This window comes from Myotis brandtii, unplaced genomic scaffold (assembly GCF_000412655.1).
Source record: "Myotis brandtii unplaced genomic scaffold, ASM41265v1 scaffold328, whole genome shotgun sequence".
Lineage (NCBI taxonomy): Eukaryota > Metazoa > Chordata > Mammalia > Chiroptera > Vespertilionidae > Myotis > Myotis brandtii.
In genome coordinates, this window is record NW_005362626.1 from 690386 (window position 1) to 712341 (window position 21956).

General features: G+C 40.4%; 1 protein-coding gene across 1 annotated transcript in view; it reads right to left on the reverse strand.

The window, feature by feature from the left end:
- FGF10 (fibroblast growth factor 10) overlaps positions 1 to 21670 on the reverse strand; it is a 79159-nt gene extending 57489 nt beyond the window's left edge. The window contains exon 1 of the mRNA XM_005871037.2: positions 21090 to 21670. Within this exon, the coding sequence (XP_005871099.1) occupies positions 21090 to 21462 (373 nt within the window). The 5' untranslated portion in view covers positions 21463 to 21670. The remainder of the gene's footprint in view (positions 1 to 21089) is intronic.
- Between the last annotated feature and the right edge of the window lie 286 nt (positions 21671 to 21956).

The following is a 21956-nucleotide window of genomic DNA, read 5'->3' on the forward strand; positions in this document are numbered from 1 at the left end:
ATATATATATATATATATATACATACACACACACATACATCTGGCCCCTCCATTTAACATCCTGTTTTATCTTTTATGCTTTGCTGGAAATAACGGTGAAAGGTGGGCAGGGATACCTCCTTGTTTATATTTTCAAAGTAAATAAAAAAGCCTACATTTTGTACATATGTGACATCTGAAATAGCTCAGACATGCAACATTAAGGAAATCATTGTTTCTTAGCTTCATGTTTAATTGTCAGAGCCAGGACAGGAGGTGAAGAAAGAAGGCAGGACTTGCATGGGCTGACACTGTTTAAGGGACTGGGCCGGAGCAGGTATGGCTTTCATTATATGTAAGTGAATTAGTCTGTTTCCTTTAAACAGGAGAGATTAACAAGCCACCATGGGCCTGCTGTGGGATTCTGACACTTTTAGTGGCTTGTGACATATGATTTGTGAATATCAATTTGCCTTCAAAAGTATAAAGCAAATCTACTATTAGCATGAGGTATGCCAAAAGTTGATTCTAGGCTAGTTTGGTTGAAATTCATTAGGAAAGACATTTGCTAAGATGAGATAAATCTTTCATTTGATTAGATATTTTGGATCATTTTTAGGTTCTCCTTTGGGCTTAAAAATGGCTACATGTAGATGTGGGAGTTTACTATGAATGACTTTAATACTTCAGGTCTTGAATTTAGGTACTATGGGGACATTAAATAAAAGAGAAAAGATCAGCAATTCTAAGTAAACTCTTTTAAAATTTTGCTTTCTTGGTGAAAGAGTATGTCTTTGGTCAGTTTGGTATCCCGAACTGCAAGAAAACAGAATAAATATTTTCTCCTCATGTGTGATGAGGTCAAAAGTATCATTTTTGATATTAAATAAATGACAGTTTTAAGCTGAAAAATATTGATGAGAAACTTTATTTTAAAATATGTCCAGTTTTTCATTCTTTAAAGAGGTTACTACTGGAAAAGCACATATATTTTTATCTATTTGTTTGTTGTTTGTTGTTGTTATTGTTTTGTCATTGGGAGTATCAAGACAAAAGTGATCAGGAGACAGATTTTTATAGCTTCAAATACAAATTTGTAAAGGACAAGAAGTGATATTCTTTGGTCTTTATGTAGGAAAAGTTGAGTGAAGAAAGCATAGAATACTACATAAGCTCCTCCAGCTATAACATTTAATTTGCTGATGTACCATAGTGCCCAGTTTGCCTCTGACTAAAGGATTTCAAATTAGACCAGTTGTATATTTTACCTTCCTGAAGGGCACAGTGTTATAGTGATTAGGTGCATGGGCCCTGAAGCCACTTGGTTCTAATTCTAGCTCTGCCACTTAGTAATGGAAGACTTCAGTTAAGTTACTCTAGCTCTTAGTGGCTTCAGATGTTCCTGTCTATAAAATGGAATGACACTAGTATTCACGCCCTAAGGTTGTTTGAAGATTAAATGAGTACACGTGTGAAGTGTTTAGAACTAACTAAGCATGCAATACCATTAGCTGTTATTAGGATTTTATCCCATTCTAAAAATGGCACTGAAACAGTATCTAAAACCATGGAGCTAGATATCAATAGTTGAGACTCTTCACCCAGTTTAAATCAATCATTCAATTGCCTAAAACAAACCATGTTATATTGTTTTTAAAAATAAAATAAAATAAACTTTACTTGTTTATTCAATGGATTCTGTCAATATCCAAAATGATAAACAGTGGCACACAAAGAACCCATATGTTGGTTAAAACTGAACTGCCTCAAAACATGTTTCATGAACAACAGAGAAAAACAAGGATCTGTTATGTAGTTAATCTAAAAGATTGTAGGAATATTACTAAATGTTTCAATATGAAATTAGAGTGGATTTAATAATATAACTTTCCAAGTTCTAATTTTTCTTCTTCTAGTATCAGTTCTACTGCATTACAGAATGTCACTGTTACTGGTTGAAAACTTTGTTAATTCAATTAAAGGGCCAGTCACTAAATAAGGACATGGAATGGTAGAAGAGTCTAGAACAGCATTCTTTTATTCTGTAATCATTGTCACCAAAAGGAAAAATAATATGACAATTGATGGATGGCATTTTTCTGGTGAACAAAATCAGTAGTGTTCAATTTCAGGTTTCTTAATAGTTGAAATAATTTGATGTATTCTTTGGAGCACAAAGCATTAGGGCAGAATGCCTCTGGCCAAACGCCTTGTATAGCACAACAGGATATAACAAATAATTTCAAACCCCGTGAAGTCTTCTTGGATTGTGAAATACCCTATCACTCCACATTAGGTTGGCCAGTACACTAACCATGTCAGACTAATAAATTGCAGGCAATGGCAGTGCTTACATACTGCTAAGCTCAGCTGAACAGAGTCTGATTAATCTTATTAAATGACTTTGAAGCCTTCAGTACAAAGAAGAAATATATGTACAAATCACACAGAGAAAAAAAGATGCACCAGAGAGTGTGCTAAGTGTTTTCAATCTTTATTAACATTTCCTGATCCATATTCCCTGTGACTTTGCAGGAGACACTCCCTGAGTTACATGGGCTGAGGTGTCCTTTGTAGGCATAAAGAAATGTCACTGCCTGGCCGGCGTGGCTCAGGGGTTGAACATCGACCTATAAACCAGAAGGTCACAGTTCAATTCTTGGTCAGGGCACATGCGGGCTCCATCCCCTGTGTGGGACATGCAGGAGGCAGCTGATCAATGATTCTCTCTCATCATTGATGTTTCTATCTCTTTCTCTCCTTCTCCCTTCCTCTCTGAAATCAATATATATGAGTGTGTGTGTGTGTGTGTGTGTGTGTGTGTGTGTGTGTGTAAACAAAAAAGTAAAGGAATGTCACTGACACCAGAAGGGGCCTCTAATTTGCATATTCATGGTACACCGCAGGTAGACATGGTCACAGCTTTACTGTAAGGCTGGTCCCAATACCTGACAAAAGGGTCATTTACAGGAACTGAAACAAAAAATAATTTCCACAACTGAAAGCAAGAATTCCTCACACTAAAGAGGAATGTCTCTCAATAACAGATAGGACATTAAAGAACTGCTTGAGTTCAAAAGACTGTTCCCAAGGAAACTCGAGAATCTCATCAATATTCCCTTTTCTGTGTTTGCAGCTTTGGAAACTGTGCCACAAACTCGAGTGCTCACTTGGAGGGCCAGGTTCCTGCCAACACTCTTGGGATTAGAGGCGTTTATACACAAATTCCTGTGGCTTTAAAAAAAAAAAAAGTAGGGAGGAGCCCTAAATCTCTACAAGTTTGTTTACACCATTGTCATTCAGTATAGCATCCCAGCCCTTCCTCGTAAACAGCAGTGGAAGTGCACTGGACATGGTGACCAACAGCCAGCTTTCGGGGGGACCCCCTCTTCTAGCCCCTCTCCCCAGATTTAGCATATTTAAAATAGTGACTTGAAGACTGACCTAATCTCAGATGTATTGGAAAACCTCCCACCAACCAAGGAGTATTTAAATATTAGCATGTGTTTTAACTTTCAAAATGACTTCCTCTTTATAAAATATCTGGCAGTTTCTCCTTTGCCAGAATATGTGAAAAATGGCAAATCTGCAAACATGGACTGTAAGAAAGTCATTCTGCCAAATTCTTCAGAGTATCTGGAGCTCAAAACACCTTTGGCCTTTCATCCCCTCACATCCACACTTAGCTTAGTGACAGCCTTAATTTTATTATTTCTTAGAGGTTTGTTGAGATTAAGAAATGCTTGGAGTGGTTATTAAAGTTCAGATTTCTGTGCATGCACCTCTTACCCACCCTGGGAAGTATTTCTGAATAGGACTCTTATCATTTGTATTTTGGGCAAACACCCTAGTTATTCTGATCATGGGGTTCATAGGCCCAAATTTTAGAAATACCTCACATTGGGTGTTATCAGCTCTTTCAAATCTGGCCTTTTTCTCCATTTGCTTCAAGCCCCTTTTCTTTCTTTTTTTTTGAAAATATATTTTATTGATTTTTTGCAGAGAGGAAGGGAGAGGGACAGAGAGTCAGAAACATCGATGAGAGAGAAACATCCATTCAGCTGCCTCCTGCACACCTCCCACTGGGAATGTGCCCACAACCAAGGTACATGCCCTTGACCGGAATCGAACACAGGACCCTTCAGTCCACAGGCTGACACTTTATTCACTGAGTCAAACTGGTCAGGGCAAGCCCCTTTTCTAAGTACTTGTTAGAGGAAGCTTATTTTTATTAAGAGAAATGAGTAGGGGCTGGATCTCAAATAGAATGTCTTGGTAGCCATTCTATTGCTAGGAAAGTTTCAAAAGCCTCCTGTAGATTTGCATGGACCTAAGCTATTTGCCTGGTCTCAGAGCACAGAAGTAGACATCTTTGAATGACACCAGGGCTGGTGGATTGATCCGTAGCTCTAGCTTGCTCACTGTGCTACAGCTAATCCCGGGTCAACCTTTCAACCTCATTCCTTGCAGCAAAGCACTATTCCTGATCTCACCCACTTTCCCAGTATCACTACCATTACCTCTCTTCTCAAATTAGCATGCCCGGCACTCCATTAACAATGAATGTTAAAGAGAAAAAGCGTGAGCTCATAACACTAAATGAGGAGATGCGACTGTCAGCCTCAGCTTGGACAGTGCCCCATTACTAAGACAATGCAAAACATTCACCTACTGTCTACAACTTCATAGCCCTGTTAGTGCGAGAAACTAATTGTCTGTAAGAGGAAATGCCAGTTTTAGAATCATGCTTTTTTTCCCCCAGGGTTTAAAATTCAAGTGATATAAATAGCCATGATAATAAATTTTGAGAGAGTTGCACTATTATGGAAACATTTTTAGATTCGAGAAGCTGAACCGTAGGATGCTATGTGAATTTTATCCATAGTGAAAGGGGATAGATGAGACAGGGTTTCAAGGAAAGCAACAAATGCCCACCACCTTCAACATATTTAAACACTGAAATACTTCAGAGAGGGAACTCACATTTTAGTTGTACTATTACCCACTTATTAAATTGAGCTTCTATCACCCTTAACTATAGAGAATCCTCTTTAGGTTGGAAAGGTTCTTATGGGTTTAGCATGCAACTTCAGGGGATTGGCTCTCGGACCAATGAGGAGAAAGAGAACAACTCCCCCTAATCCAGATTGAATTTATGACCCAATGAAAAAACAGACCACCTATCTAGCCAGGTTCTGCATAAACAAAGTCATTGCTTTGTTCTTGTAGTGCCCAGCAGTCAAGGTATTATGTGCAAATGCACAATGCTTTCAAGCAATGTTTTACAGGTAGTCATTTAAACTTAAAATGTAGGCCAAACTAAAATGTGAAGTTCTATTATGAGCCTGATACTCTGCTAGATATCTCGACATAAATTATTCTAATCTTCATTCATCAGATGAAGACTCAGAAGCACAGAGAGCTCTCAATCACACAATTCATAAGAGGTGGGTAAAGTGTTTGAACTTTATCCCTGCTTCATGCTTTCTATATAAGATACTGTTTTGGTAGATTATCCTTAATTTGGACCACATAAAGCTGTCATGCATTGTGGTATTAGTTTCCTATGGCTGCTGTAACAAATGACCCCAAAGTTGGTGGCTTAAAACAGAAATTTATTCTTTCATGTTCTGGAAGACAGAAGTCCACTGGACTGAAATAAAGATGTCAGGGTCTGAGGGGAGAAATCAGTCCTTGCCTCTTGGAACACATTCCTTGACTCAGGAGTCTTCTTCTGTATTCAAAACCAACAATATAGCATCTTTAAATCTCTCTCTCTGCTTCCATCATCAAATTACCCTCTGTCTCCTGTGTGTATGTCTAGACTTCCACTACCTCTATCCTATAAAGACATTTGTGGTGGTATTTGGGGCTCATTTGTATAATCTAGGATAATATCTTTAGCTCAAAATCTTTAACTTAATCCCAAATGGAAAACTTAACTATATAATGTTTTATATAGTATAAATTTACTATAGAACATTCACAGGTTCCAGGGTTTAGACCTGATATCTTTGGATATTCATTATTCATCATACTATGGTCTGTCTTCTGGACCCCAAAATTCACATCCATCCCATATTAAAATACATTCACCCCATCCCAAAAAGTTACCACACATTATAGCATACACTCCAGTCCAAAATCTCATTTAAATAGCATCAGTCCAAAAATCCCAAATCTCATCATCTAAATAATCTAAATCAGGTATGGGTGAGACTCTGGCTAAGAATCATCTTGAGGTAAAACTTTTCTATTCTGGATCTGTAAAACTATAAAATAAGGTATCTGTTATAAAACACAATGGTAGGATAGGCATAGTACAACAATTACAGACATTCCCATCACAAAAAAGGGGAAAATGGAAGGAAGAAAAGCCTCTCCGGTCTCAACCAATTTCAAAATCCAGCAGGACAAATTCAATTATGTTTCAAGGCCTGGTAACGGTCTGCTGTGGTCCTATTCTCTGCCTCTGCATTTGTGGTTCTGCCCTCTGGGCCCAAGGCTCTGCAGTCACCATGATCCTTCCTTTTGCTTGAAAGCTCTATGTGTCTGCAGCTGAAGAGTTTTACCAGCCTATTTGCTGTCTATAGAATTTTGGGAATCTGGCATCTTTCTTTCATTTTGTCCTAACTCTGTCTCTTTCAGTCTGAGCCAGCAGTGTTTCTACTGATACAACATTCTAAAGAAGCTTGTGGATCTCCTGTGTATAGCACAGGCCTTCATGTCAGTAGACAAGAGGGTCCTCCTGAGATCTTTCTTGGATAATCTCTATTCCTAGCCTTTGTTGAGATGGCAGAGGGAACCCATCTGTCACAGGCCTAATCTCTGCAGCACTAGCATAAGGCCATGCAGCCGCATCCCTGGCCTTGTCTTTAGAGCTCTTTCCTAATAGTAATCCTCCCACTGTGCCTCTTTGGCAATCTGGATAGCCTGAGAATTTCCCAAATGATCCAGTGCTGGTTCTATTTTGTTTAACACTTCTTTCTCCACTTTACCTCTTTCCTCTCAAGTTTTACTCTAAGCAACTAGAAGAAATTAGGCTTCATCATCCATCAAATCTCATCAGCTAAATTTCCAAGTTCATCACTTCCAAGTTCTGTTTTCCACACAACCATAAGACACAGTTCACCTGCGTGTCTGCCACATTGTGACAGGGATTGCCTTTCTTCTAGTTTCCAATAACATGCTCTCTATTCCCTCTCACCAGAAGCATGTTTAATATTCACATTTCTGCCAACATTCTGTTTATGACGCTGTATGTATTCTCTAAGAGGACATAGGCTTTCTCTCCTGTGCTCTTCACTTCCTTCCGAGCCCTCAGCGGAGTGCCTTCAATGTTGTTATTCCTACCGGAAGTCTGGTGAAGGCAATCTAGGCCTTTTCTATCATGTGCCTCAAAATTCTTCCAGCCTCTGCTATTGTCCAATTCCAAAGCCACTTCCACATTTTTAGGTATTTGTTACAGCAGCACCCCACTTTGAGTATCACAGTCTATATTAGTTCCCTTTGGCTGCTATAACAAATTACCACAAAGTTGGTATCTTAAAGTAACAGAAATTTATTCTCTCACAGAAGCCCAATATCAGTTTCACTGGATCCAAATCAAGGCGAAGATAGGGCCAAGTTCCTTCCATTGTTTCTCTCCTCTGCCAGCTTCTAGAGCCCCATTCCATGGCTCATGTCTTAAAAGCCACAGCATTGCATCTATAAATCTTTATTGCTCTGCTTCCCTCATCAAATCCCTTTCTGCCTTCTTTGTGTAGTCAGTCTTTCTCTGTATCTCATATAACAAGAACAAGTGATAGCAATCAGGGCCTACCTGGATAACTCAGGACAACCTCCTCATCTCAAGACCCTTAATTTGATCACATCTAGAAAAAATGGATCATATAAAGTAACATTTACAGGCTCCAGGGATTAGGGCCTGATATCAGCATACTATATACATTATCTCCTAGTAGGTGTACTCCTGGAATCTTGTCCTTAATCTAGAAAATGAGTATATTGAACTCATTTCCTAGATTAAGTCTGTGAAGGTAGGATAAAGACTTGCCTAGGATCGCACAGCAAATGTTTCAACACAGCGAAGACTGAACCATATCCCTTTACTCCCACTCTTTGCAGCTCATTATTCTTCTTCTCTAAACGAATTACCAAGAATCGCTCATTTCTTAATTGTTACCAAATTACCCCAGAACCCAAATATAACTCTGAAACCATAAATAACTATCTCACAGCCAGCATCAATTTTAAAAAGGAGTCGAGTCCTCATTTATCTCCATGAACAGAGCCAATAGTAACCTTAGGCAAGTTAGAGAAACATGGGAAACAATCCACTTCAAGGATTACACAATATTTCCATTCACCAGAGTGTATGAAATGAAGCACTTCACGTTCACTTGAGTAATGATGGCCCTAACTCATTTTCTAAGTTCTCAGAATTGTGGAACTTAGAACTGAATGGAGGTTGTAAGACATACTTAACTTCAGTCATACTTTTTCAGGTAGGTAGTGTATTTAATCACACTTTCCAGACCAGGTGAAAAAACTGAAGATAGTCTAGATGACCTGTGTCAAGGACATGCAGTTATAAAGAACAACGTACTGGATAAATACATAGAGAGGAGGCATTATATGCCAGACACTGTATTGAAGGCTTGTATGCAAAGATCAATGTGATAAATCCAGTCTTTACCCTTAACAAGCTTTCTGTGTGTAAGGAAACTGCACTGGGAAATTAATCAAATGTGAGAATATGTTAACATATTAGATACAGGTGTTGGGGAGCACAGGTCTTGTGGGACAGTAGAGTGGTCAGGAAGGCTTTCTAGAGATGACATCTAAGTGACACCTGAAAGGAAGGAGTACTGGGGATGATGAGGGCAGGAACATCACTCCAGCCAGATCTAGTCGTGTGGCAAAGGCCACACACGAAGGAGAGGCACGTCCTGGAGCTAAAATCAACTCAGTGTGTCTGTAATGGGGAGTGTCATAGACATGAGGCGGCAGGGGGTCGGTAGGGAACAAATCATATGGGCCTTACATCACAGGCAAAAAAATGTAGCTATTATTCCGAAGAATTTGGGAAGACATTCAAGTATTTAATAGGAAACCAGCCTGTGTAGATTTGTGCCTTATGCAGACCAGACTGGCTGAGACTAGGGTGAATTTGTAATGGGATATTTTGAGAGGGAATAGGGGGCTGTTAATAATATGCTAGAACAAGAGGTGCACACTGAGACTATCCCAGGCACACCAGGACAGAGGGTATGCCAGCTAAGACTGGCCTGGGTGGGAATCCTGACTCACTCACGCTGACTATATGTATATACCTGCAGTTGGCACCAGAACTGGTAGACTCAATTTTCTCATCCACATACAGTATGGTGGTAACAATGATTATTTTACCCATTTCACATATTTTTTTTTCTGACAACCAACTGATGAAAACATTAAAGTGCTTTATAAACTATAAAATAGAGTAAGGTGCTAGAACATCAATTTTCTGTCTAAATGTTTTGTTTAGCCCTTGACTTAGATATCTTTTCAGCAAATGGTATAATTACAAACAACACAGTAGTCATGGCCTAAATCAGTAAACAGAGCTAACACGTCTGTGCTCTTAACATGTACCAGGCCCCACATGGGACTCTACATTTATAGTCTCATGTGCAAATTTACACGCCCCCCCCTTCCAAAAGTGATTGAGTGGGGGAGGTAATATTGTCCTCACTTAACAGGTGCCAAGACCAGGACCCAGGGAAGAGTTTGCCCAAAGCCACACGGTGTTAGAACCCAGCTTCTGCATCGAGAAGTTTGTCTCCAAAGCTCTAGGTTTGAACAGGGGATGCAGTTGCATAGCAGGCTGTCTGTATCCTGCTCCTACTCTTTTAAAAAAATAAGTCCTTAAGTCTACTCTTTTGCAAGATGAAGAGCTGTAGTAGACTTCGTGTCTTTTTCTACTCACCTAAACCAAGTAAATCTGAGACACTTTAGAACAAGAATGACAAGAAAAAGTACACATCGGGAGCAGGTAACTGAAGCCTCGGTAGTTCCCTTTGGGAACCTGCTGTGCAGGGCCAGACCTCTTCCCAGTGAGAGGTGTGTGTGTGTGTGTGTGTGTGTGTGTGTGTGTGTGTGTGTGTGTGTTTAACTTCTGCAGTAGGAACTCTTTTACATTTTAAATTTATGACCATTTAGCAAATCAGGGATGCTAAAGATGATAGTATATCAGAGCTATTTTTCAAGCTTCACATATAAAATGAGTTTTTTTGTTGTTGTTGTTTTGCCAATCAAAGTACAATTTGAATATATTTAGGTTACATCAATTGTATTGCATTTCATATCCTTTTCAAATATTCCTCTGCTTTCTCTTTTTATTTTTTTATTCTTTACTTCAAACAGCAAAATAAATAAACAAGGCTGATTTTAAGTGCTAACCGTGTTCATGTAATATTTTAGCCCCCCAAAAAATCAAGTTGTCAAACCTACAGTTTTTTACATGATTGGCTCCCATGTGACAGCACCTGCCAATGTACTTTGCTTTTTACTTCGTAAGCTACCCCCAGGTTGGGAAATTCTGCTCCATCCGGTGGCCTGCCTGCTGTTTCCTGAAAACATCGCTGAAGCTTCTGTGCTTTCTGAAAGGATATTCTGACTCCTCCCTTCTTATCAGAGTCTATGTCTCGCTGAAGCCCCTTATCCTAGGCGTGACCCTCCTCCCGTCATCTCCCCTCCCTCCCTGCAGGCTGCTGTCTTCTGCTCTGCTTCTCTGGCCTTTAGTGTAAATGCCTCTACCGTCTCCCAGCTCCCTGGGAAGTTCTCCTGTCTCCATCTCTGGTTTGCAAACTCTTGGAGGGCCTGGGCTGAAATGAGAAATAAGACACTTAACTGCCGCATTTACTGAAAGCGGAGCAACTGCGATAATCCTGCTTCAAAACCACATTGTAACTTGAAATATTAGATTTCTTCTGCAGTATTTTAAAATGGAATCACTTTTCCTTTTATGCAATCATCCGTCGTCTCCCAACCTCCACAGTTACCTGCTTTGCGCTTATTTTTGTTGTTCCTTTCTTTTGTTCTCTTCTATAGCTGTGTCCTTGAACACATTTGTATCTTCTTTATTTCCAGCTCTTCACTCTCTCCTCAGGTGACTTTCAATATTCAAACATCTTCTACCAGCCTCTTAATGAACCGGACTTCTCTTTCCTCAGAACTTCAGAATGCTATAAACACTGCGATTATAAATCTTCAATAACTTCAGAAGTTCTAATAGTTCCCTTTCTAAAAAATGCCAGCTGTGCGCCTCACTCCTGCCGCTTTCTTCAATCCCAATATGTGTAATCCCCGCTTCAAGTCATGCCGTTGCTTTTCTGGTGCTTTCCTTTAGTAGTTACTTTTTTTTTTTATAGCAGCCGCTTCATGGGGGCTTATTATGCGCCGGGCACCATTAAGCTATTACACGCATTAACTCGACTCCTTCAAACTTTCCCCCCAGCCCCAGGCTCAGTCTGCCTCTTCTGTACCTTTGGGGGCAACATCAAACTCGCCCCATGCAGTTCCCACCTCCCGTCTCCCCCTTCCAAAGGTTTCTCTAGCCGTGCGGTTTGGAGCAGTTCCCAATTGTTTTCTTAGGGAACCCTACCTGTTTCTCCATAGCATTTATCCCCAATTCCCATCATGCATCTTTTTGTGTACTTGCTGATTTTTGACACTGTAGGAAAGCTCTGTGGGGGCAAAGGCAGCATTGCTTTCAGCACTGCATGTAAGTGTCACAGTATCTGGCACGAAGCAGGCACTCAGTACATTTCTGTTGAATGAATGAATGGCCTTACTCAATCTTTTCCATGTAGGAAAGAGGTAGGTACCATGAATATCCTTGTTTTACCAATGACACTTTGCCAGCATACTACACAACTGTCTGGCAGTTTGGAGCCTCAGATGCACCCACTTTTGTGTCTTCAAAGCTCCCTTTCAGCCCAGGTCCAGTCTTGTGATCCCTTTTGATGAAAGTCCACACTTCAGCTCCTCCACCCGCCCACCTCTGGCAGGAGCTGGGACTTCACTGTCCTTACTCCGAAATCCCGCGCCTGGGATTACTCCAGCGGGATTCCTTTTATCACAGGTTCTCATTTCAGTTCATTTAACAGCCACTCACACGCCAGGGCTTGGGTTATATTTCCCTCACACCTTTCTTGTCATGTCAGCCCCGGTGCAGTGCTACTCATTAGCTTGAGTTCTTTCCTGGGAGTTCAAAACCCTTGTCTTCATCACTCCCGCCCAGCCTCTCCTCCTCCTCCACAGACTATCTAGTAGATGCTCTGGGCCTCTTCTGCTCTGCCTCTGGCTCCCAACATTCTAATAACATGCCCTTCCCCATCTCTCTTGCTTCAGCTCTAAAGCACTTTGGTAGATTTGTTCATCAAGTTTTTACACCACAATCTGACTAACATCCCTAGCACTTTTTTCCCATATTTGTGGAATCTTATCCTTCCACAGAGGTATCCCCAAAGGCCCTAAAAACCTGATTTACTACAATGGTAATGGCTATTACTAATAACGTTGTAAACAAATTTCACTAGAGATCATAAATAGTATGTAACTTAACATCCATGTGTTACCATTTTCTCCATGTCTCAGAATACTATTTTTTCTTTGAATAATTCTATCAATAAACCAAAGCTATTGATAGCTATCGATAGCTTTATATAATTTGAAACCAAGGGTAGAAAGAAGCTTGGCTTTTAATTATTATCACAGTAACAACCAATGTAACATATGTAAATAGTCAGCTTCTACATATAATACAAATAATTCAGCAGTGCCAAGAGTTCTTCCTTGAAAGATGTGAACACAGGTAGGTGATTAATTCAAATCCTAACTGCTGTCGATGTCTTGATACCTTTCTAATAAAGATTTGTAAATTTCTGTATTGGGTTAGCCCTGAGTGCCCATGCATGTATCTTTTCAACTTTTCTCCTTTTAGCAGGGTTGTACAGAGAAGTTTTATAATCTACATGAGATTCTGGAAGTTGGAAATATTAAAGACTTCTAAATTAGCATTCATCTTCTGCGAAATACATGATGACTAAAATAGAAGAGGAGTAACTGTCTGATTTCCTAAACCATCTTCACTTTCTCTCTCTTATAGGAGTCTAAGCAAAGGCAAAAAGATAAGGACATTGACAAAGTAGCTGGTAAGTGTTGCCTGTACTAAAACAACTTGAAATAAAGTGGACCTGCAGGGAGAGTTATTGGGAACGAAATAGTTAACCTGGAGGAAAAATGCAGAGTGATGACTTAGTAACCAGCCAGCCAGCATCCATTCTCAGAAGGTGCTTGCTGTGGGCTGTGGACTTCACTGGAGGGCAATGCTGGCTGTAAGACACTGGCCGGTGTGCTGGGAGAAGGGAGAAGTCACGGAGATTCAAAATGAACAGAGGCTCCTGTTCGAGTCTATTGAACTTAGATTGCTGAAGACTGTTAGGCTTGAATATTAACTATGTTGGACGCTACACATCCAAACACGGCTAGGCCACTGGCTCTCACTGTAACATGGGATGCTAGGCAATGATAATGATAACTTTTCCTGGCCTCAATGGGTTTAGAAGCCAGGGAAAATAGGGGTGGGGGGAGAAAAGGCGAAGAAAAAGAATGGAGTGGTGAAGGGGTGATAAAGTGTCAGGAATTCAGGATGCCTTGGAGGTAAGGTTGTCACAGATGGTCGATATTTCAGAAGTAAAACTGCCTCAAGACAGAAGTATCAGTCAGAAGTTGATGGGTCTTGAATATGTCAAGTTATCCTCAAACAAGGCAATGCCTCAAAAAAGTTTAAGGGTGGCCCTGGCTGGTGTGGCTCAGTTGGTTAGAGCTTTGTCCTGTGCATGGAAGTATCATGGGTTTGATTCCCTGTCAGCACACATACCCAGGTTGTGGGTTCATCTCTGGTCTGGGGCTCATATGGGAGGCAACTGATGGATGTTTCTCACATTGATGTTTCTTTCTCTCTCTCTCTCTCTCTCTCTCTCTCTCTCTCTCTCTCTCTCTCATCAATGAAAACATATCCTTGGGTGAGGATTAAAGATAAATAAATAAAACACATTAAAAATGTTAAGGATGAACTAATATGGATGTTTTTCAGTAAAGCATGTAAACTCAAGGTCCTTGAGTGAAAATAATGATTATAGAAAAATACCATTTTAAAAATGTTCTTAATTTTGTAGGGTTAACTATTACTATTTAGATCTAAGTTGCAGTTAAATCAGACTGTTCATAATTAAGTAGTTTAATTGTTAGGTTTTTTTGTTGAGGATTACTTGAAGTTGGGGATATACGACTTAATACTTTACCTCCTCTATTCTGATGAACTAAATGATTCATTAATATCTCCATGTCATTACTCATTGTAGGAAGCATGCCAGACATTCAAAAATTCCTCATTAATGATAACACACATACTGACAGATTAGATATAGGTGAAGTTGGACAGATTTAGGGTGAAGAATTATTAGGCGAGCTATAAAACGAGGCCATGCTCTAGAGCTGGCACTATGGATCTATCAGATGGTAATTGGATGCACGTGTGAGCAGCAGTAAAAAGTCACTGTCCAGTTGTCCACCTTACATGGGAATCTACTCTGTGTGTCGTCTTTGATTTATTGTTCCAATTAGAACACAATGTTCAAAGAAAGAACACAACTGCCCTGATTTAAAAGCCAGGGAGCCTTGAAGACCATTATTTTGTGGGTAACCTGGCTCCCTTTTAGATATCTTGAAACTTTCTATTTGTGTAAAATCCGTACTAATTAAGTACTTGGTTTGAAACGGATTCTGTAAAGCATCAACATTTTCTATTCATTAATTCAGTATCAGAGTGTTGGAGGTGGCTTCCTAAGATGTAGCTATATTTTCTTTCATGAATATTAAAGGCACATTTCTAGGTCATTCCTTGTTATACTGACTGACAGACAGGGGTAAAAGTAACAGGCAGTGAAAAAAAAAAAGAGTGCCAATTATGAAAAGTAAACATTTTTAATCTGCAAGCCCAAGTAACAAACACTATTGGTCAAAAGGCAAACGCAAACAACCTTAAATCATTGCAGTATACCATGAAAATGATGGTACTTCTGCAGAAAGGACTTGAGACAAAATGAGGCTCATTACTTTTTCTAGACAAATAAAGCTGTATTAAAATTATATAAACATGAATCTCATGCACCATCGTACTGGAAAATTAAAAGAGAACTTTAATTTCTGGGAGGGGAATGCTAATATTTTACTGACTTACATTAAGCAAACATCAACTATTAATGCTGACAAATGTTGGAGAAGTAATACTAAAAACGTCATCTGAATTACTCTTCATTACAAAGTTCACAGAATTAATGTTAAGAGAGATTAAAATCACTTTGAACTAATACACATGCATTAATCTTCCTTCTGAAGCATAATAAAGAAATATCATTTGTACTACAATTTTGGATAAGCATATAGACGTCTAAGGCTTAGGAAAGATATAGATAGTCATAGGCAGCTCATAAATGTGAGGAACATTAGCTCCATTTCAAATGAGCTGTCAACTTTTTCCCCAACATTTTGGCTTGTGGAAAGTCAGACTTTTGGATAACAAATGGGGTTTGCCTCTGAACATTAAGGTAATTGTGCAGGAATTTAAAGTGCTCATTCATGTTCTACTATAAGTTCATTAAACACTAAAAAGAATGATCTGGAATAAGACTCTTTGCTCTAAACTGGGTAGTAAAAATGTATAAGAAATACACATACAATGGGGTTTCCTTTGTTCTATAAGACATGATTCTGTTAAATTCTGGGCTTAAACATCATTTTGAAAAACCTGTTGGAAAGAGTGGTCCATACGTTTGGGTAATAGATTATGCCTGACCTAGGAATTGGTGTCTCTCAATTCTCATCCTCCAACCCTGGCATGTGATTTCTGCTGTTTTCTTGTGTTTGCTTTTTTTTTTCCTGGTAGATGGTTATAAATCAGGTTTATGAAGAGGAAACTCTCTGTAATTGTGTATTTTTAATGGATTTATGATAAAGCCATCAAAGTGGAGGGTCCATATGGTAGGAATGCAGTAAAGGTAACAGGACCAGTGTCACGTAAACATTAAATACAGTGCCTTCCACCTTCATAAATCCTGGGTGCTGTGATTAAATGCTCCTGGTTATAAATCATGCAGCCAAACTCTAGAAACAACCACATCTTAAATAAGACACCGGTGGAAGCCTTAAGTTGAATACTGGCTTTCTTCCCAGGAAACTGTTGTATTATATTTAGGAGATAATATTTGAGTCCCTATTTTCCTCAACAATTATCTTCTCACTTTATTGAACTTCCTATAATAAGCTCCCATCTTGATTAAAAAGTAATTATACAAGCCTTTAATCCTAGACAGTAATCTTTCATTTTTATGTGGTAAAGTGCCTTTTTGATTTGCACACTCATTTAAAAGCTTTTTCTATCTACCTACCTATTATCTATCATCTATCTATCTATCATCTATCTATCATCTAATCTATCTATCTATCTATCTATCTATCTATCATCTATTTATCTGTCTATCTATCTTCAGGACTCTTAAGATTTTCCTCCCTTTAGGGCAGTGGTTCTCAACCTTCCTAATGCCGCGACCCTTTAATACAGTTCCTCATGTTGTGGTGACCCCCAACCATAACGAAAATTATTTTCGTTGCTACTTCATAACTGTGTTTTCTGATGGTCTTAGGCGACCCCTGTGAAAGGGTCGTTCGACCCCTAAAGGGTCGCGACCCACAGGTTGGCGACCCACAGGTTGAGAACCGCTGCTTTAGGGTCATATACCCAATGTTTCTGCAACAGCCCAATTTTATACTGGTATTTACAATCAAATTATTTTATTACACATGGAAGCAATTAAACATTTGGCCCTCAGCTGTAAACAATTACTACATACAATGACATTCATGGAGTTTTCTTAAGTAGTCATGTATTTCTAATGCCCTCTGTTGAAATGAGTGAGATTGATGTATGTGTATTTTGTGTACCCAGAAGCAATTATATTCCCAAACATAGTATCAAAAAGGCATTTCACCTGGAGGATGCCCTAACAGAGTCTGATACCAGGGAGCCACCTGCAGTGATGCCTTTGATGTAGTTCATTTCGGTTCCACCATCATTTTACTACTGTTCCTATTTCACTCTGGAGAACCGTAGGTACTCATAGCAATTACGTTTTTGGGTAATTTGTTTTTTAGGGTTTTGGGGTGTCTAATTCTAATATATTGTTATCAGTGTTTTTTTTAGTAGCAGAGAGGTAGAAAAAACAAGGAGGGATATAACCCAATAGACTTGAATCCCAGCTCTGCCAATTTCAAGTTGACGACCTTGGGTAATTTACTTTTATTCAGGCTTAGTTTTCATATTCAAAAAATGTGTGTAGTTATATTTAAATCATAGGACTATTATGAGTGTTAAATGATATATAGACTTAAAGAAACAGGGCACATACTACATAGTCAGTGCATACGGATTTTTCTATTGTATCCCATACTCCTTTTCTGGAAGGGCTCATATTCCATTTTGAGAATATCCATCATTCACTGTCTCATATCTAGGGTTCATTTTCTTTACACTAGACTCCCCTTTTCTGCAAGTGACAACCATGGGAGCAGGCCACAGCTGTTTTATTTATGTCCAGAAATAAGTCCACCAGTCCCAGTTGCAAGGGTACCTAACAGCTGTATCCAGCCTTTCCAGGAGGCCAGAACTGGAGCCGAGTGGTAATGTTTCAAGGGCAAAGCTCTAGATGTAAAGACTGATAAAACAAACCTAAATGAGCCTGAGCATGTCTAGTGACAGATACACCACAGCTATTCTAAATTATTCAAGCTTTCTCAGACTTCTAACAGGAGAAACATAATTCATCTCTGCTCTCCTTCATTCTGCTATCCTAAGTGGCCAAAAAGAAAAGAAAATACCCCCCCCCCCAATTATAATTATCACCCAAATTGAGAAGAATTTCTTTAGCACATGTAATATTTTTAGAACCATCTAATTTCTGGGAACCAGCTTTGGAGGTAGAAGCTAAAATTGATTTTGCAATGCTTAAGGGTGATTTCCTTACTTCCCTTTTGTTAGCATTTTGCTGGCAACAAGCCAGTAAAATGGTTGTTTAATTATCCAGGACATCACAAACATGTAACCTCTTAGATAAGCTGTTACTGTATTTTAGCAGCCTTAACATTAGGGTCAAAAGTAACAAAGAAAATTAAGCTTCAAATAAGCAAACCTCAAAAGAACAGCTTTGTGTGTTGAGAATAATTAATAACTTGCTTAGGAAAATGTTACTGAAATGTGGTTTTTGGACAAGGAACTGACACTCTTCAGAGGTTAGATACCCTAATATTTAACAGGCTACCATTTGCTGGGCTGGCTGGCTGGTTACCCTGTAGGCATTGCAAAAGTTTGTTCACATATAATTATGCAACATTTAGACAATATCTTAATGATACCATGTAGTTCAGCTGAATCAGTCCAGCTGGGATTTGTAGCAGCATTCTGATTACCTGGCCACATGTGAAATTAAGGCTTTCCCAACCTCTACTTTTCACGTGCTATGTCTTCATACAGATGTTCTTGGAAAGCCTAAATTATTTATGGCTTTATTTAACAGAGTAAGACCCGCCTCCCCTTTCATTTTCAACCACTGATTAAGACTGCATTATGATATAAGATACTTTAATTTTAACAAGGGCTATGAGTATACTTTATCATTTGGAAGAGATATTAATATATTTGGACAGTTAGAATAAAACATTTCCACACTTGTTTCTATGCAGTGAAGTTGTATACTTTTCTCTTTGTAGATAATTCTTTACTATAAAAATATAATTCAACCTGTACTCTGGAAATCATTTTACTAAACCATTAATCACACAGTGATCATTATTTCAGAAAATAGTCATTTAAGTTGCATAACTAAGCTAGTGTGGATCGATCCTTGCATCACATCATAAAGACACTTAAAATATAGCAATAGCAAAATCAAGTTAGTGGAAGAAGAAGAAGAAGAAGAAGAAGAAGAAGAAGAAGAAGAAGAAGAAGAAGAAAGTTTGCTCAAGGGTAGCACTCTAAAATTGTCTGATATTTCTTTGAGTTATCTTCCTGAAGTAACAATATGAAGAGGAATTTCAGGCCATGAATATTGTTTATTTTAACTTCTCAGCTCACTCCTCAGTAACTGTTTGGACCACTTCTTCCCCCTTGTCCTACCTAGATGACAGCACAACTATTGTTTTAGAAGTCAACAAAGGAATTAAATTTTCATCAACTAAAACATGTATATATAGTTTCTAGTTAATTCAGGTAACAATTGAAAAAAAATCTTCTATCATAAGTGACATTATTCCACCTGCTCTCTATAAATCAGAATGAAAAAATATATAAGCAATGGGCTTTTAGCACCTTTAGTATTAAACATAAAATGGAACACTTAAGAATCCTTCTACAAATATCATTTCTTGTAAACATATTGCTAATTTTAGTAAATGGAAGCAGCAGCTGAGGAGGAATAGAAGTTAATGTTGAATGTATGTGAGTCCCCAAACAAGAAAACTAAGTCTTCATTCTTGTCAATCTTTGTTTAAAAAGAAAATGCTAAGTTCTGGTTAACTATCTTTCCCATTCCTACCAGATACTTTCTGGGCCAAGGAATCTTGAAATGTATGACCCATGAATTTAAGTTAGCTGGCAAATAATGTTTCAAATTCTCAAACAACTGACACAAAAAGGTCCCTTTAAAAAGGTGACTTGAGAGTACCATTGAGATAATGCTAAATGGTCATTAAAGATGTTCAAATGTCTTTGTCTACTATCTTCAGTGTGCCATTACATAGCCTAAGGATCCTTTCAAAAGGCCATCAATAGAGGATGAATAAGTCTCACCACTTGAAAGTAACTAGGAAAGGAAGCCAACAGAGTAATCTGCTTTGCTGGACTGATTCAAGAAGAGACACAATATCTACTCTCCTCTTCTCCTTCTCCCGCCCCCTCCCAGCCCACACCCCTGCAAGAAAGAAAGAACAAGAGCTAAGGGAGGAAAGAAAGAAAGGGGGGGGCGGGGGAAAGGGAGAGAAATCCAGACATCCAGGGTATAATGTGCACTAAGGAGAAAAACCTCATCCTAGCTAGGGGATAAACGACAGCCATGGAAACGGACTTATGACTTTTACTTTGAAAATAGAAGGATGACAATGGAATTTGTGTGAGGTCTGTGCGAATCCAGCCCCAGATGTTCGCAACGCTGTAGTAGTCGGGCTCTGCAATATGAGAGGTTTCAGAAGAAACAGTACAACAGGACACCACAAAGCAGCGCATATGCTATTGACAACGCAGACATGAGCATCATGTTACCCGGAGAGAAGGCAGGCCCGGGACTAATAGCGGTAGTGCCGGAAAAGCCAACTTCATGGACTGCAATCACTCAAGGCAACATGGGCGACACCCCCGCTCCCCCCGCCCCCCACCACCAAAAAAAATCAAAGCCAGAAAAATGCTATCGCTCCTATCTAGAGAGGTGGTGGGGTAACGGGATGGGGGTGGGAGCAAGGGGAATGGACTTTTCTTTCTTAAATAAAGTTTCCATAAAACCCGGATAATTGACAGCAGCTAATTCTTTTCAGCTTGAGGAAACTGTCCCAAAACTCTTCATAAGATTGCCAGCGAAAAGAAACACAGTGTTTACTTGAGCCATTTCCAGCAGGGAGGGGAAGGGGACCTTGGGGTGAGGTAGGGCAGGGCGATGGAGACAGAGCGGGGCATCCGTGCGCAGCAACAACTCTCGGGTGTCCACCCGGTGACGAGCCCAGAGACAGGGCGTGTAGGGTGACCAGGCGTGGGGGTGTGTGTGGAGGGATCCCCGCGGGGAGGGGTGAGGCAGCACAATGTATACACGGGGCGGGGGGGGGGTGATTTAGTGTGAAAGTATCCCACTTAATCATTTTACAGGGGTTGGGGACGTAAATATTTAGCTGGCCACATCTGGAACAGATTTCCCCCCGCGGGTGGGGGTGGGTGACGGAGGGAGACAGCGCGCCTGGTTACTTACTGTAGGGGCAGTTCTCCTTCTTGGTCCCGCTGACCTTCCCGTTCTTCTCGATCTTGAGAAAGTACTTGGTGAAGGAGAAGAGCTTTCTCCAGCGGACATCGCCTTGGAGGTGGTTGTAGCTCCGCACATGCCTCCCCGCACTGGGAGGAGAGGAGAAGGAGGAGGACGAGGAGGAGGAGGAGGAGGAAGAGGAGGAGAAGGAGGAGGATGAAGAAGACGAGTTGGTGGCCTCTGGTGGCACCATGTCCTGCCCAAGGGCTTGGCAGGTGGCGGGGACGGAAGACACCAAGAAGAGCAGCAGGAAGCAGCAGCAGCAGCAGCCGGGCAGGTGGGGCGAGGCGGAGGCACCATGTGTCAGTTCCCATTTCCACATTGTACTGGAACTCGCGGCGCTGGGAATGGGCTTATCAGAAGGAACATGCTGGAAGGGTGAGACCCGGTGCGAGGCAGGGAGACAGCTGGAGGTGGCGGCCGCCGCTTAGCTGCTTCCTCCGGGAGCGGATCTGGCCAGAACTGAATGCACCACCATCCATAACTCCTCGCAAGGGCCGCCGCCTCTCCTCGCCCCCGTCCCGGTCCCCTCGGGCAGGAGCGCGGGTGCTCTTGGTCCCCAGCGACCTTCACTCCCCCAGGAGTTACTTTGTTCTCTTCTTCACTCCTTGCTTCACCATGTTAGATGGAAAAAAAAAACAGTCTAAAAAAAACAGATGACAGCCGGTGAACAAAACCCACGGGGCCAAGGGGGGAGGCTGGGGAGAGCCTGCGCGCCCCGGGACGCGCCCTCGGGCCCCTGTCCGCGGAGCCCAGCCCCTAGACGGCAGCACCACGCGCGCCTCCGGGTGTCAGCGCTGGAGGCCGGCGCCCGCT